The sequence below is a fragment of the Rhineura floridana genome, chromosome 8, assembly GCF_030035675.1.
Source record: "Rhineura floridana isolate rRhiFlo1 chromosome 8, rRhiFlo1.hap2, whole genome shotgun sequence".
NCBI classification, from domain to species: Eukaryota; Metazoa; Chordata; class Lepidosauria; order Squamata; family Rhineuridae; genus Rhineura; species Rhineura floridana.
The window spans coordinates 42,897,350-42,915,371 of NC_084487.1; the positions used below are offsets into that span (position 1 = coordinate 42,897,350).

General features: G+C 45.5%; 1 protein-coding gene across 2 annotated transcripts in view; it reads right to left on the reverse strand.

The window, feature by feature from the left end:
• Positions 1–1,855: 1,855 nt before the first annotated feature.
• CARD10 (caspase recruitment domain family member 10) overlaps positions 1,856–18,022 on the reverse strand; it is a 57,082-nt gene continuing 40,915 nt past the window's right edge. For both annotated transcript variants that reach the window (XM_061639062.1, XM_061639061.1), the window contains exons 16-22: positions 15,741–15,981; positions 12,319–12,388; positions 8,693–8,783; positions 7,217–7,369; positions 5,421–5,542; positions 4,171–4,286; positions 1,856–2,540 (exon numbers count right to left, since the gene is read on the reverse strand). In XM_061639062.1, the coding sequence (XP_061495046.1) occupies positions 2,333–2,540; positions 4,171–4,286; positions 5,421–5,542; positions 7,217–7,369; positions 8,693–8,783; positions 12,319–12,388; positions 15,741–15,981 (1,001 nt within the window). In that variant the 3' untranslated portion in view covers positions 1,856–2,332. The remainder of the gene's footprint in view (positions 2,541–4,170; positions 4,287–5,420; positions 5,543–7,216; positions 7,370–8,692; positions 8,784–12,318; positions 12,389–15,740; positions 15,982–18,022) is intronic.

Genomic DNA, 18,022 nt, shown 5'->3' on the forward strand with positions numbered 1-18,022 from the left:
GGACTTAATTAGTTTTTGCTTATGTATGTATATTAATAAATCATACTAAGAATTCAATGTGTAATCTAAGTGCAATAAAAAGGTATGATAAAAACGACCAGTAATAATAATTGAAAATACCTTTTATGCATTACTCATATTTTAAGGGAAGAATAGGAAGCATTGGCATATACTTAATCTGAGGGGGGCGTTGGGCACAAAAAGATTTTGCAAAGGGGCACTGGGTCAAAAAAGGTTGGGTAACGCTGATGTAAGCAAATTGTGTATAGCTGCTTTTAAATTCTGATTTTATTTGTAGATTGTATATTGATAGTTTTAAATTGCTTAGGGATTCTTTGGTTAAGCAGTTTATGAATCCTTCTAAATAAAAAATAAGTTGTAAGTGGAAGCAATGGCAGAGCTCACACCTATCACCTGCTCAACCTCCATACCTTGGAGACCCAGATTGAAAGCAACAGAGGGACCCTGGCTCCTTTTAGAGTTAGGCAACATCTCGGCTCTCCACCACCACAGTTGGCAGGAAGATCTGGATGGTGGGAGAAAACCTTTATTTTTATTCCTAGTAGATTCCTATGTGTGCATGAATGGAGCTCAGCAGCAGAGCATCTGCTTTGTATGCAGGAAGGCCCAGGTTCGATCCCAGCAATTCCAGGTAGGGCTAGGAGAGACCATCTGCATGAAATACTGGAGAGCTGTTGCCAGTGTCTGTAGACAGTCAGGAAGGAACATAGGGAGCTGCCTTATATTAACTATCCACAGCCCTCCTTCAGGCACTGATCATTTCCTTTGCCAAACACATGTGCCATTTTGTACAAGTCAATGGGTCCCTAGAAGCAACAAAAGGACAGCTCTGGGAGGAGACAGTCTCTCAAGGCTATACCCTTTCCAGAGGGCAATCAAGAAGGTGAGCCAAGAACTCGCAAAACAGCGTAAGCCCACTTGAGTGCTCGGCTTCTACTTGGCAGCTCTGACTCTCCCTTTCCCTTCCCTCCATGCATTTCACTTACTCTGCTTCTCCCTCCCCCATTCTCGTCCCCCATGTCCATGGGGAGGGGATACAATGAAGACTTCTGGGTCAAACTGTCTTAGCCATTGTCCTAGCTCAAGGGGTAGCCAATGTGATACCCTCCAGATGTTGTTGGAGTCCAACTCTCATGAGCCCCAGCCAGCATGGCCAATGGCCAGGGATGATGGGAATTATAGCCCAACAATAAATGGAGGGCACCATGTTGGCTACACCAGCTCATGAGTGAAAAACAGCCTCTGCTGAGTTGGTTGAGTGAAAGAGCTGGCCTCCTGGAGGCCCTTGCTTCTGGGCCTATCGTATTGTTTCAGACAAAATACAGTAATGCCGCTGATCACCTGCTGACAATCTGGGGGTTGCAGGGAGGGGGTGAGTAGATGATGACTCAGAGAAAAGTGCAGTAACAAGAAATTGTCTAGAAACAGGTGAAAGAAGTGCTGGTCTCTCTTTCGCTAGAAAGGATTATATTTTCTAGAAAACATTATAGAAAAGGCCATAGCATAGCTCAGACGGGAAGGTCTCTTGCCTGAAATGCTGGAGAGCTGCTGCCAGTCAGTGTAAACAATCCTGAGCTAGATAGACCAATGGGAGGGGGGGTCTGACTTGATACAAGGCAGCTTTCTACTTGCAAAGTTTGTGCCTTTACAAGCACAAGATGCAGGAAGTAAACTGGAAAGTGATGCAAGACAAAGAGGGAGGAGTGAAGACAAATAGGAGACAGGCCTGGGAGCAAGGTAGGAGAGAATTCTTCCTCTCCCACCCCATACACCCCCCATGCTTCCCTTTCAATTAATGCTGGAAGAAGAAGCCAGTTGTTCGTTTCCATTGTAAAATGCCATTTAATTCTCTTTTCATACGTCAGCCTGTGATAAAAAGGACTCATAAATAATGTATACACACTAAAGCTCCAGGAGGATGTCTCCCAAGCCCACTTACTGTTGCTGAGAGATGTTGCATGTCTACATGCATGTGCAAATGAAACCCTTCCCCTGTCACACATACACGCAGATGCTGTGACAAGAGCCACTGAGAACACAGGAAATGAGGAAGGGCCTGTGAGAGTGGAGGCTGATGACTGGGCAACTGGTTAAGTTAGAAAGACTTAGGAGGCAGTGAAATGTAGTAGCACTTTTCTCCCGTTCGCAGGTCAAGGAACAATTGGACCACAAAGGAATCGCATGTAGGGCTACATGCATAGGACGTGTGGAATGAAATCATGCGTCTGGGAGAACCTTAATGAGCCGGGGCTCCAAAGCTCCTGTCCTGCAGAGGCTACTCTTCTGCTTGCAGATGCCTCCACAGCACCAATCACATATCATGCTCCTCGACCCACACGATCCTGGTCTGCTCCTGGAAGATGTGGGCCTGCACCAACTTCACCAGCTCCTCCACACTACCCCAGGACTGAGGATCCACCCAGGCCCACAAAGAAGGCAAAGTGTGAAGAGCCCACTCCGCCTTCCGGCACTGCTTCAGCACCTCCGAATCTCGCTGCCCCGGCTTCCCTAGCAAGCTCCTAAACGGGAAGAGCATAGAAGAGAATTGTGCCATCAGTATATTCTTCAAGATGCTATGAATAATGCATTAGCAGAGATGGGCTAAGTCAAGCATGTTAGTTTAAGCATGTTGAAGTCTAATAGTCTGATCCCAAAAACTGATGGACTGCCAAGCAAACGTTTCGGTTGGAGCCTGCACCGCCTGCTGCATTGGTGCAGTGTCACAAATCACAGTCCACATGTGTTGCTGCTGATGCAACCATTCAGGTTTTCTGCAGAAGGACGTCAACATTTCTCAGCAGCTGAGGACGGACACTGTAACAGCCCAAAGGAGAATGCTGGCCATTGGTGAAACCTTACGGTCCACAGAATATTTGGGGGAAGAGCCATAGCTCAGTTGGAGAGCATCTGCTTTGCATGCAGATGCTCCCTGGTTCAATCTCCAGCATCTCAAGGAAGTGCTGGCAAGACTCCCTGCCTGAAACCCTGGAGAGCCACTGCCAATCAGTACGGCCAACACCGAAATGAATGGATCAGTAAAAGGCATCTACCTATATGGCTTCTAACAAGGTAGTTTTAAAAAGCTTTCTGCGTCACCATTGCCTGTAAAGGAATTGCAGAGAATTCTGGAACATGTTCTTTATCCCCAGAGTCAATTCACACAGAATGCAGGCTAGGACCTACTGGGTCTTCCTGTCCCCTTGCATGAAATGAGAAGCTCACCCTAAAACACTCCTTTGAGGTTTGTATCCCATGCTAGTCCTACTCAGAGTAGACCCACTGAAGTTAATGCACATGACTAACAGGTTTATTAATAGGTCTACACTGAGTGTAATGTAACTGGATACAACCCTGTGTATTTTGGGGGAGAAGGCTGGCTAAGGATGGGGAAACTGTCTTTCAAGGAAGTTTATCTGCTGTTACTCACTTCCTCATTGAGCAATGCCAGGGTTCTAGGATGGTCAGATGCACCCACACAAACAAGGGGAAGGAAGAGACCTCCTGCACCTTTAATTGTTGCATGGCAGAGGGAAATTCAGCAAGTGTGGCTTGCTACACCTCCTGCCTTGGATGGTCCAGGGTCTCAGTCTGTGAAACTTTGTTGTTAACGATGGAAAGGTTTTTGAACATACAGGAAGCTGCCTTATACTGAGTCAGACCATTTGTCCATCTAGCTCAGTAATGTCTACACTGACTGGCAGTGGCTCTACAGCACTTCAGGCAGAGTTCTCTCCCAGCCCTACTTGGAGATATAAAGGACTGAACCCGGGACCTTCTGCACGCAAGGCAGATGCTCTACTACTGAGCTACGCCTCCTCCCCAGGCAGTAATTCAGCAGGTCATGGAGCTGGATCTAAGCACAACGGAGGAGCTGGTGCCACTTCTCTTTTTGATGGCCTCAGCTGAAGGGAGGAGGACTCTCAGCTGGAGCCACATCAAGGCATAATGGAGGGTGCCCAACTGCCTGTGCAACCAGAAGTTATCAAGAGAAGCAGAAGCTCACACAAGCTCTGTAAACAAACACACATTAACCCTGTTTGGGCAGCAACTCCCATTCCAGCTCCTGCTTCTGCCTGATGCTCTAAGAAGCGTCAAGCTTTTCCCATCCACATTATAATCTGTGTCAATCCTGAGAAGGGCTTTTCATACCTGACTCCCCTGATGTTCTTCTCCGTGACCTTGACGTGGATAACGATGGGATATATTTCACTCTTAATTAGGTCCCTCACCACCTGGACCTCCAGCTCCAACAGGCAGTGCTTGTTCTGCAAAGAAATCCAACAGATTTACTGATTTAAATGGAAAAGAAATAACCCATCCCTGACAAGTTACATTAAATCAAACCCCACACTGTGAAATATCATTGCTTTTCCAATAGTAATTCCTTTAAAAGTTGGGATTTACAACCAAGCCTCTGTGGAAAAGAGAGAATTGAAGGGCAGGGTCGGCTGATATACGTGTCCAGTCATCTAAGTGGGAAGAAATCCCTGCAGCCACCTTCAGGGACACTCAGTCTTCCAGGCTAGTCAAGGACAGAATTGCCCTACAGACCGGCCTTGCCCATGAGTTTGCAGATTTGCACTCAGAAGAACCTTTCTTCAGAGGGGGAGGAAGAGGATGAAATGAGATGACATCAACAGTGTTGTTTGCACAGCCATGACCTTCAAGGTACTACTCACACAACAGAATAGCAACCAAGGAGTTCAAGTAGGCAGCTGCCTTATACAGAGTCAGATCGCTGGTCTATCAGTCTCGTCTACAACAGGGATAGGGAACCTATGGCCCTCCACATGTTGTAGGGCTCCAACTCCCATCAGCCCCAGCCAGCATGGCCAATGGTCGGGGTGATGGGAGGTGTAGTCCAACAACACTTCGAGGGCCGCAAGTTCCCCATTCCTTGTCTACACAGACTGGCAGCAGCTCTCTGGGCTACGGCCCTTCCCCAATGCTTAACATGGTCTAATGGATCAATCTCTTTGTGGGTGCCCAAATGACCATTTTACTCTTCTCCCCTTCTCTGCCCCCATTCACGGATGGGGAACCTGTGGTAGCCCAGCAACATCTGCAGGAAAACTCCCATTATCCCTGACCACGAGCCATAGAGGCTGGGGCTGATGGCAGCTGGAGTCCAACACTGGGAGGGTCACGTTTTCCACTTCTCATTTAGCTCCTCATTACATATCTCACAACACCAGATGGCCACTACACTCCCTGCTCTATGGGCAATTTTAATGGAGTCTATTAACAGAGAGCAGCAGTTTAGAGTCTCTTTCTCCACAAAGAGCTACTTGAGTGGTACTACAATAAATGGGGAATTTACTTTCTCTGGGGTCATGTTATAAAACATACTTAGCCAGCCCTGCCTCTCAGCGCTGAAATTGTAATGCTCCATTCCTTACCTTTCCAATCGCCTCCTGGATAGCATGGATTTTCCCACAGTCCCTCTGGCTTCCAGAGATCTCGTCAACATTAAGAATATTCTTGGAGGAGGCAGAAGGGAGCCTTTGGTCAGCAAGGGGATCTGTGAAGGCAAGAAGCAATAACCACAAAAAGAAGGGCCTTGAGACTCTTAGAGGGGAAGTGCAATAAGCAGGGGTTACAATAACCATGCAAAATGCTTTCACATCCTAGGTTGAGACGTGCAGGTTCAATCCTATGCCTGTTTAATCAGAAATAAGTCCCAATGAATTAAATGGCATTTACTTCCAGTAAAGGCTGCAGGGGATTACAGCCTAAGGCTGCCCTGTGAGTGAAAACCATTGAACACATTGGGAGATACATCTGAGTAAACACGCATAGGATTGCACCGTAAATTATGCAAGTTGCACTTTAAATTATGCAAGTTACAATATGGTTATAGGCTATGGTCTGAAGGCACATGAGGCTACCACCTTGATGAAGCTAACCAGGTCTGGGTCTGGTCAGTACCTGGATGGGAGACTGCCTGGGAACCACATGTATGCTGCCTTGGGTTCTATGATGAAACAAAGGTGGGATACAAATGTAAGAAATAAATAAATGAATAATATTTATGGACTCTGCTCTTTTTAATTTTTTTGCCCTTTTTTACGATTTGCAAGGGAAGAAAAAGAGAAGCATGTATAAAGAAGGCCAGTAAAATGACAGCAGTGGAACAAGACCAGTAGGAGTCGCTGGCAGCACTTTGCCTACACCTTTGGTTTTAGAAGACCTTAGCAGTGCAGTACCCACTAAAAGAGGATCCACCAGTGGAAGGCCACATTTCTTCAACAGCTATGTGTTGGCCCTGCCCTTGACACAGAGGAACCACCTGTGCTTTCATTGTACATACCGCACAATATAAGCATCATACAACAATCTCAAGGATCCCCCATTTCACTGCATCTGCTAACCTTTTTACAGCAACACAACCATAAACAAGGCTTGGTGGAGGTTTTCCTTCTTTACATCATAGGTGGGAGGACCTGTGGCCCTCCTGATGTTGCTGGACTACAGCTCCCATCCCCCCTGACCATTGGCCATGATGGCTGGGGCTGATGGGAGTTGGGAGTCCTACAGCATCTGGAGGGCCACAGGTCCCCCACCTCTACTTTACATATATAAAGATCCTCAGAATTCTGTTTTCTACACCAAAAGTGTGGACCTTGCATTTCTGAGGCTCATGTAGAGGACAAACTACTACTACTACTACTACTACTACTACTACTACTACTACTACTACTACTACTACTACTACTAATACTACTAATACTAATACTAATAATAATAAAGCATTTTATGACAAGTTTATTATATCCTTAAACAATTTAAAACAACTTAAAATAAAAAATCTCATAAAAATCCAGGAAGACTTGTCAAAAGCCTTTTTTCCCTGAAAGATGCTTGCTTAGAACAAGGATGGAGAATCTGTGGCCCTCCAGATGTCATTAGACTCCAACTCCCATCAGCCCCAGGCAGCAGAGGCAGAAGATGGAGGTGATGGAAGCTGCAGTCCAGCAATATTTGCAAGGCTCAGCTTCCCCAACCCACAGGTTAAAGAGAAAGAGGAGGCTTTTATGCTTATCCTCAAGGAGTAAAGGTGATCAAATCAGAGACTCATTTCCAGGAGCGGTCTCAGTGTGAAATATCCAGGGCCAAGATGTAGGGAGTGCGCCCATTTTGTAATTCTGACTCAACCCACTGGACCAGGTCAAATCGCCGAACCTCTCCAGCTTACCAGGCAGGCACAAGCAAAAATCCTGATGTGAGGAAGGGAGATCCAGAAGGTTCCTAATGAGACATGATGCTAAGCAGCCAGGCGACAGCATGACGGGACGTCGGGTCTGAACCACCAGAGGGCACACTGGACTGTAGGGTTTTGCTATTCCATCTGCACATAAAAAGGGAAAGAAATATGCTATCGGTGAGCAAGATCCATTAAGGGGAAAATTATCCTCATGCCTCCAACAGCTGCATTAACCATGCAGTGGTGGTGGGGAGCTGAGGGGACCTCGGAGGCCCCACTGTCTGACCCCTAGAAGCTTTATTCAGCCCTGTTCTGACTTGTGAGGTTTGAGAGGGCACTGCTTATTTATTTTCAAAGTGCAGCAAGGAGTCCTGTGACACACCATAACGTAGGGATGGGAGTACCTGTGGCCCTCCAGATATTGCTGGACTACAATTCCCATCATTCCTGGCCATTGGCCATGCTGGCAGAGGCTGATGGGAGCTGGAGTCCACAGGTCCCCCATCCCTGCCATAAAGGCTCATATATTGCAGCACTTGCTTTTTGTAGGCAAGAGCAGATACCTAAAATCATCAATGATTTCAGGCTTTTCTCTATAGCAAGGGTGAGGAACCTTGGATCCAGAGTCTAAATGTGGCACTACAGGCCTCTTTGTCTGGCCCTCAAGACTCTCACATGCCATACCCCCTCCCACAGGCCACACAGCCCCTCCAGTGCTTTTGCCTACCTGGAATATAACAAACTATACAAAGTCACATCCATTGCTCTGCCCACTTTTGCATCACTGGCCCTCAGGTGGTTGCCAATGAGGAAATGTGGCCCTTGGGCTAAAAAAAAGGGTTCCATTCCTGCTCTATAGACATGTTTTAAAAAATCAGAGAGATGGGGGGAGGGAGATGAGACTCCCATAATGGGAAATTCTGTGATAGGCACCAGATTCCAACATAATCCAACTCTGAAGTCATCATCGGAATCCTTTCTCCACTTTTCCCCACCACGTGAGGCACAGCAGGTGGTTAACGAGGAAAGGGCGTTTTCAGTGAGGGCTTTAGAATTCTCTCCTGAGAGAGGGGCTCACCTGAGATTCCAATGTCTCCTTGATATAAAAAAGCTTTTATGTTTTCCCGATGATTTTTTTTTTTTTTACTTTGTTGATCTGGTTCACATAATATTTTTATGCTGATTTTATAGATTGGCTGTTTTTAATTTATTTTCAGGTATTTAGTTATATTATTGTGGGTTTTAAAAAATATTTTATTAAAAGCAGCCCTGATTACATAATTGAAGTATTGATTCATTCAATTGAATGAATAAATAAATCCTCACGAATATGCAAAAGCACACGCTGCCCCAGTATATAGAACACACACTACAGGAAGAAGAACAAATCCCCAGGAATTATTTATGTGCAGTCACTTAAGAGCAAGCCTTTTCTGTCAGAGCCAGAGATGGAGGCTTACAATTCACCTGGACAAGGGCCTTGCCAAGGGGCCTCATCCTGCCCCCACTGCTGCTTATGTTTCACCAGGTGAAGCTGGTACAGGGCCCGTTTCTTCAGCTGAAAAGAACAAAGGGAAGGGAGGGAGGAAGAAAAATGAGAGAGAACAAAAAATGCATCACTCAGATCCTTGCGAAATGACAGCTACATATTTATTATTGGAAGTTAAATAGACTCTGCCTTGAGATACAACTCCCCATGTGAGATGGGGCATATATCAGCAATTAAGATTCCTTCTCTCTATATATTCCTTCGAGAAACACCTCAAGATAACAATGCAAGGTATTTCTTTCCATCACCCATAACAGAAGACAGCCCCCAAGAAAATGCTGCACCAGCAACCACACAGAGATCCTGGCTGTGTACTGCAGTTTTCCCAGAGACAGAGACAGAGAGAGACAGAGATCAGCTCCCCACTCATAAGAACATAAGAACGTAAGAAGAGCCTGCTGGATCAGGCCAGTGGCCCATCTAGTCCAGCATCCTGTTCTCACAGTGGCCAACCAGGTGCCTGGGGGAAGCCCGCAAGCAGGACCCGAGTGCAAGAACACTCTCCCCTCCTGAGGCTTCCAGCAACTGGTTTTCAGCAGCATGCTGCCTCTGACTAGGGTGGCACAGCACAGCCATCATGGCTAGTAGCCATTGATAGCCCTGTCCTCCATGAATTTGTCTAATCTTCTTTTAAAGCTGTCCAAGCTGGTGGCCATTACTGCATCTTGTGGGAGCAAATTCCATAGTTTAACTATGCGCTGAGTAAAGAAGTACTTCCTTTTGTCTGTCCTGAATCTTCCAACATTCAGCTTCTTCGAATGTCCACGAGTTCTAGTATTATGAGAGAGGGAGAAGAACTTTTCTCTATCCACTTTCTCAATGCCATGCATAATTTTATACACTTCTATCATGTCTCCTCTGACCCGCCTTTTCTCTAAACTAAAAAGCCCCAAATGCTGCAACCTTTCCTCGTAAGGGAGTCGCTCCATCCCCTTGATCATTCTGGTTGCCCTCTTCTGAACCTTTTCCAACTCTATAATATCCTTTTTGAGATGAGGTGATCAGAACTGTACACAGTATTCCAAATGCGGCCGCACCATAGATTTATACAACGGCATTATGATATCGGCTGTTTTATTTTCAATACCTTTCCTAATTATCCCTAGCATGGAATCTGCCTTTTTCACAGCTGCCGCACACTGGGTCGACATTTTCATCGTGCTGTCCACTACAACCCCGAGGTCTCTCTCCTGGTCGGTCACCGCCAGTTCAGACCCCATGAGCGTATATGTGAAATTAAGATTGTTTGCTCCAATATGCATAATTTTACACTTGTTTATATTGAATTGCATTTGCCATTTTTCCGCCCATTCACTCAGTTTGGAGAGATCTTTTTGGAGCTCTTCACAATCCCTTTTTGTTTTAACAACCCTGAACAATTTAGTGTCATCAGCAAACTTGGCCACTTCACTGCTCACTCCTAATTCTAGGTCATTAATGAACAAGTTGAAAAGTACAGGTCCCAATACCGATCCTTGAGGGACTCCACTTTCTACAGCCCTCCATTGGGAGAACTGTCCGTTTATTCCTACTCTCTGCTTTCTGCTTCTTAACCAATTCCTTATCCACAAGAGGACCTCTCCTCTTATTCCATGACTGCTAAGCTTCCTCAGAAGCCTTTGGTGAGGTACCTTGTCAAACGCTTTTTGAAAGTCTAAGTACACTATGTCCACTGGATCACCTCTATCTACTATCCTTCCCTTGTAAACTGATATCCTCAGGGAAGCTCACGTGCCCCTCCTTCCGTTGTTTTTTTCCCCTTCAACTGTCCAAGGAGAGAGAAGACGTCTTTGTCTTTGCTCGAGCCATGAGGGCAATACCCAAGGCTGGACATTGCGCCTCCAACTTAGTCAGTTAGTAGATAGGAAAGGCACACCTAGTTCTATGTATTTCTATAAATAAAGTAGCTTTTCTTATTTTACTAAGTCTTAAGTCTCAGTGATCTAAATGCAGGGTGAAAGCCTGCTACTTGGGTAAATACACACAGCTCAGACCACTGAATCACTCTGCATATGTATTTCCATAACAAGTAGGACCTTATGGTTCCTCCAAGCTCCACAGTGCATGGACAAAGGAAGAGGCCTAGACCAGGTTAGGGTTCCTTCTCCTCCTTCTCCCCCCCCCCAATTTTGCCATGGTGAGCTTCCCTAAGCCAAGATCAGTGCTTATTTCCTAAAATGAGGGATGTCAAGGTTTAAGATTCTCTCCCCAGAAATTGGTCTAAAACATCACTATCCTGTATCTACATCCAGTGAGTTTTGTAGCTTAATGGGTCTCACTGGTCCAAGTACTGCACCATCCATACCACTGCATGCTGAGGGCTGAGCCAAGACAATTTCTCTTGGACATAGCCTACAAATCTGAGCCCCACTCTCATCAACAGCCCAATGCAAATCCATCACACTCTGATCTAGAGCTAGGGCATAAGAAGAGCTAAGGAGTTTTACCAAAATTATCAATGAACAATGACCAGCAGTCATTCCATCTAGCTATAGCAGCGGAAGAGATGGAACTGAAAATATTGGTATTGAAAATAAAACTGCCAGTATCATAATGCCTTTATACAAATCTATGATGTAGCCACATTTGGAATGCTGTGTACAGTTCTGGTCACCTCACTTCAAAAAGGATAGCGCAGAGCTGGAAAACGTTCAGAAAAGGACAACCAAAATGATCAGGGGGATGGAGCAACTCCCCTATGAGAAAAGGTTGCAGCATTTGGGGCTTTTTAGTTTAGAGAAAAGGTGAGTAAGAGGTGACATGATAGAAGTATATAAAATTATACATGGCATGGAAAAAGTGGTTAGAGAAAAGTTTTCCTCCCTTTCTCATAACATTAGACCTAGTGGGCATTCAATGAAGCTGAATGTTGGAAGATTCAGGACAGGCAAAAGACAATACTTCTTTACATAGCGCATAGTTAAGCTATGGAATTCGCTCCCACAAGAGGCAATGATGGCCACCAACTTGGATGGCTTAAAAGAGGATTAGACAAAGTCATAGAGAATAAAGGCTATCACTGGCTACTAGCCATGATAGCTATGCTCTGCCTCCACTGTTGGAGGAAGTATGCTTCTGAATACCAGTTGCTGGAAAACGCAGGAGAGGAGAGTCCTGCTTGCGGGCTACCTACAAGCATCTGGTTGGCCACTCTATGAACAACATACTAGACTATATGGGCCACGGCCTGATCCAGCAGGCTCTTCTTATGTTCTTATGACTGTATGACCCCCTCCACCAGTGATTTAGCTCCTCCTCTCTCTGAAATCTTTCCATTCCAGCTGATTATCAGAAGAACTCTAACTAAAACACTAGTGGCCAACCAAGTCTGCTTTTTTCCTCCTCCCTCCCAATCCCTTTTCCTTTTGTGCTGTGTCTTTTGGGCTGCCAACCTAAGGGCAGAAACTTTTTTATTAGTAATATATGTAAGCTGTTCTGGGAGCCTTTTTTCAGCTGAAGAGTGGAGTAAAAATATTAATACTAATAATAGCTAGTTCTTCCTTTCTAATTCAGACATTTCCCTGTTCTCTCACCTTCAGCTTACCTTTGTCTTGCAGCCTTTTTGCTGGGCCACTGCTTGACCTTTCTCCTGTATCTTCAAGAGCTGGTGAGCCCTGAAAGGATGACAGCAACTGAAAACCCGTTCACAGGGAGCCCAAAGAAAGACAGAAGCAGCGCAGAGTTGGCCAACTGCTCTCAGGAGACACACAAAGGCACAGTAACGTATCATTCACAATGCCCTTTTAGTGAAGAAAGCATATTGAGATTTCTCTCATCCTTGCAACAGCCAGGCAGGTTAGCCTCAGCTCGCCGTTCTGCATAACAACACACAGAAACACAGATGCACACTGTGGGGGCCTCCAGATCATCAGCATTTTCCAGGATGGATTCAACTGCACACAAGGGTCTTAGCTTTGTACAACCAGATTGGATGAAAGGGCTCTGTTGCCCTAGCGCAGCAAAAACACTTTTTTAAAAAACTGGACTTTTGGCCATTTTGAAGAGTGACGGGGAAATGAATCAAAAAGTGTGGGATGAATGAATGACTAATGGGAAGACTTGTAAACACCCCACAAACAAATCAGGATGAATGCTCATCATCATATAGCCACCCCATAAACAAAACAAATGCTCACTAAAGGCCAGACATAGTCTAACCACCGCAACAACTTTCTGCAAGCAAATCAGAAGGAATGCCCAGTAAACAGGTCACCTGGAGGAGGCCTCAATCTCCCCATGAAGTCCCTCTCAGGAGAGATTGGGCTATCCAATGCCATATCCAGGGGTTCGTGTTGCAACAGTGCTCCAAAGTATAGGCCCTGAATTTCTCCACTGTCAAAAATGCAACCGTTCACTTACTGTATATGGGAGAGAGTAAAAAGGTGCACTCAAGGAAACTGTTGTGGCAGGCACTAAACCAGCTCTACATTAAGGGATCCACCTTCAGCATTTTGGACAGCTCCTCGAAAGTTTGGGCTAAAACCTGGAGCAGATTCCACTGTCCCCACTGACATGGAGCCATCAGCTGCCATTGTTCTTTAGTGAAGAGAGGGAAAGGCTTTGCACTTTTCCCAATAGACTTGCCAATTGTAGCTTGCGTACTTTGTTCCATATAACTTAATGAGAGCCATTCAGACCCACTGCCGTCAGCAAGGATAGAGCTATGCAGATAACAGAATGCAACACTGGAAAGACAGAGAACCACAAATGGGCGTTCATTAAGGCGGCCACCAACTGAAGAAGTCAATTAATGAAATGATTTTTTAAATGATCTAAATATGCATAAATTTGCATATGATTGCAACAATAGTTTATGCAAGGGAAGAAGCATACTATTTTTGTGTTTGATAATGGTGTTAAATGCCTTTTTCAGCAGTGTCCATCTCTGAAGAAAGAGTGAAGGGCAGATGCCTCTTCTAAGAGGATGCCTGCCCCCCCGCAGTTTTTACAAGTATTTACAGTAAAAAAATAAATAAACAAACAGAACATTTTAAAAAATGATAAAAAGTCTCTCCTGATCAAACCAGGTATGCCTTTTTAATCTATTACAAATGGTCATAACTGATTAATTTAAATTACTGCAAGCTGCAGCTCTAACTTTTATATATGCATCATTACTTCCAGAGGGATAGCTGTGTTAGTCTCTTGCAGCAAGAATAATTTATTATGGCAAAGGTTGCAAGCCTTTAAGGTGCCACAGGACTCTGTGTCATTACTTATTTCCATTCTGTTCAAAGTGCTTTAACACAATTCTCATCTCATTCATCTCTAATGATACTGGAGGTAAGCTCAATGCACAGATTCTGGCTGGCCCAGGAATATTCCTAGCCAAGCACTAATTCAAAGGTGGTTCTCCCAAATCCCAGCCCATTCACTGAACAGCACCTATTCCCTACAGTTCATAGGAAGCCTCTGTAAACAGGAGCGCTGCAACATCTCCACCTGTTTGTCCCCAAAATGCCATCTGTTACTTTTCTCAGCACCGTCTACCATCTATGTTCATTCAGTCAGAAATGTACGCCCAGACTTCTCTTTAGAATTCAACAGAAACACAATAAAAACACAGCACCAAATAAAACTCAGCACTCTATTGGATTGATTTTAGATGGACTCAGGGTGTAAAGTTACTTAAATATTACAAAATACATGTTAAAGCCCTGTTTAAATAAGGATGTTCTTGCAGAGCCTACTGAAAACCCACAGACAAAACAATTCTCAATGGGTAGAATGTTCCATGAGCCCTTTATACATTCTCCAGCTGTTTAATTGGTCAAACAGATGGCCCTGAGCCACATCTCTCTTGAAGAAATTAATAGGGGGAGTAGGTACTCTAGAAAATTCTCCCCTCCTCCAAAATATGTTCCCCTGGAACCCCTTCTCCTAACAGCACCCAGATATCACAGTGGTGCTTAGATCTGTGGATTAAGAACCAATGCACCTCATGCTACTCAACGGCTGCAATTACAAACAGTAAAGGGGGGGGAGGTCATAAGACTTGCTATTAGTCCCACTAGCTCAGTATTGTCTGTTCTGACCAGCAGCTGACTAGGGTCTGCTGCTCCAGACAGCAGGACTAGATCTTATGGGCTTATGTTATAGGTGGACAGATTTCAGTCAAGCATCAGGGGAAACATCTTGATTGGTTAAGAGCAGCTCAACCAATGGGACCAATTCGCTAGTAGGGTGATGGGCTCTCCCTCCCTAGGGGTCTTCACACAGAAGCTGGGCAGTCATCTGTTGGAGATGCTCTAGCTCTAGCTTTCCTGACTTGAACACAGGGTTGGACTAGATCACTGTTCTTCAACCTTGGGACCCAGATGCTGTTGGACTACAACTCCCATCATCCCTGCCCACTGCCTAAATTGGCTGAGGATGCAAGAGTTGTAGTCCAACAACATCTGGGACCCAAGGTTGAAGAATACTGGACGGTGACCTACAAGACCCCTTCCAGTTGTAAGGTCTCAGGTAGAGATCCGTCCCTTTATCTGCTACTTGCTCCTTCTTTAAAAAAATGGAGATGCCAGGGATGGACCTTGGGACCTTGGCTGCTTCCAGGTAACCAGTTTATTGAGCATTCATCCTAATTTGTTTGCAGGGAGATTAGATGATGTTAGCTATGTATTGAGCATTCATTTCAAGTTGTTTGCAGGGAAGTTAAAGGATGTTGTGTCAAACAAGCGTTATCCCACACTTTCTAATTAATTTTCGGGTCACTTTCCTTTTTTATTGCAAAAAGTCTGATATTTGGAAGGGGGGAATTTGGGGGAGGGGGCAGGATTGTTGCATAATTTCTCTCATTCTATTACAATTGCACAGCCTGAACTTGCTGGTATGTGACTGAATCCTGCTTGAAAACAGCGACAGTCCAGGAACGTCCCTTGTGTATGCAAAGCAGCCTCCCAACCTCTGAGCTATGATCCTTTCATGGGAAGGATTAAATATCATACAAGAACAGGTGCCTATTACCTGCTGTAGTTAGGTACCGTGCCCCTGTCCAAGTCCCGGAGGGTGAAGGGGTCCACTCGGGCACCGTACCATTCTAACCGCCCCTTGTGCATAGTGTCGGTCACATGAAGGATCTCCCGGTGCTTCACGCACAGGGCATAAGGGTCCGCAAAATCTAGGAGGCTCAGGTTGGTGCGCACATAGAACGAGTCGCCAGGAACCTTCTTCCCAGCATCCAATGCTTCTTTGAGAGGCTGGTACCCTGATAGAGAAGAGGGTGTCAATAAGAAGAGCCTTGCTAGATCAGGCCAAAAGGTCCCTTTAGTCCAGCATCCTGACTCCTGCATTTGCCTACTGCATTTGCCTCTGGGATGCCCACCGGCAGGGCATGAAAGCAAGAGCTGCCTCCTGCTGCCTGCCAACCTCTCGCATGTAGAGGTGAATCGCTAAACATGAAGGTTCCAGTTAGCCGTCGTGGCCAAGAGCAGCTGACAGACCTAAATTAATTAATTATTTATCTGAAGCCTGTTCCCCATCCCCTTCAGCTAATACAGATGTCCCTAAGAGCAGCTTACAAAGATCAATACAGTCTCTGTCTTCAGGCTTACAATCTAGAAGACAGAGGGAAAAGGGACTTGGGGAGATGAGGAAAAAAGCAAACTCGGGCACTGTGCGTAACTATGAAACAAGTTCTTCTAAAGACCAGCTGGAATGGAAAGAGTGCTGGGGAGTGTTATGGAAATATGTATATATATATATATATATATATATATATATATATATATATATGCAGAGATCCTCAGCAGTCTGAGCTGCGTGTGTGCCAATGTGTGTATTTACCTAAGTAGCAGGCTTTCACCCTGCATTTAGATCACTGAGACTTGAGACTTAGTAAAATAAGAAAAGCTACTTTATTTATAGAAATACATAGAACTAGGTATGCCTTTCCTATCTACTAACTAACTGGCTAAGTTGGAGGCGCAATGTCCAGCCTTGGGTATTGCCCTCATGGCTCAGGAGAGAGAGCAAAGACAGAGATGTCTCCTCTCTCCTCGGATAGTCGAAGAAGAAGACAAAGGAAAGAGGGGCAGGTCAGCTTCCCTGAGCATATCAGTTTACAACGGAAGGAAGTTAGGTAGAAAAGAGCACAGGTAAAGGTAAGCAAGCCTAGGCAGCTGGAGGACCCTAACTCTATCTTCCTTCTGGAATACACACAAAAGAACCCAAAGAAGAATTGCTCTTGCCCCACTTCCAACAGGGAGGAGGAGCCAAGAGTCGCTGGTCTCTCAGCAGAGCAGAGGGAGCAGCCCTGTTTCCCTGTTTCCTTTTCCTCCCTCAGCTGTAGGCCAATGGAGTGGCTGCACCCATATTATTGGCAAGGGAGGAAGAGCCCAATGATGTGGGCTTCTCAGCAGTACCCATCACAACTATACATTGGGTAAAGTACTCTTTTACATAATGCACTGAAAAAGTCACAAGAGGGAGCAGTGACAGATACAACTCTTCACAATCTGCATAACTGAACCAGACTCCACATAAAAGTAAAAATTCAAAAGCCTCGTGGATCTCCCTCCTATCCCAGATACACGCAGGCCAGGAAGGGGTTCTGCTTCAGCTCCTCCCCGTTTCCCTCCCATCATCATCCTGCTTGTAAAAAACAAGGGGTAGAGTCTGGATCACAGCATTTGCACTTCCACAAGAGAAAGGTTCTGCATCCTGCCGATTCCCATCACCAGCAGGACAACACTGCCTGCTCCAAAAAAAGGAAGCAGAAGCAGCAGGAAATGCCAATGCTGGTCCTTCCCCTCGCTCATGGGCTATGAGAAGACTGTGGACATTGTTTTGAGAAGACCCCTAAAATGAGGTTCTATATGTAAACCGGCACTAGTTCAGAGACCCACTGGGAGGGGGAAAGAGAGAGCTCCAAAATAGTCATGCTCCTCCAAGGAAGGCAAAGCAGCTGGGACTCCAACCCAAACTGTCCTCCAAGTGCCAGCTCCCATGTTCTGAATGTAAGCCAATGGGGAGTCTGGTTTGCACTGGCCAGCTTTGGGGCAAGTTAAGGTCAGGGGTTCCATCACCTCACAGGTAATCCTTAAAACTATGAAAATGAAATGCGCTGCCTTCAAGTCAATCCCGACTTATGGCGACCCTATGAATAGGGATTTCATGGTAAGCGGTATTCAGAGGGGGTTTACCATTGCCTCCCTCTGAGGCTAGTCCTCCCCAGCTGGCTAGGGCCTGCTCAGCTTGCCACAGCTCCACAAGCCAGCCCCTTCCTTGTCCGCAACTGCCAGCTGGGG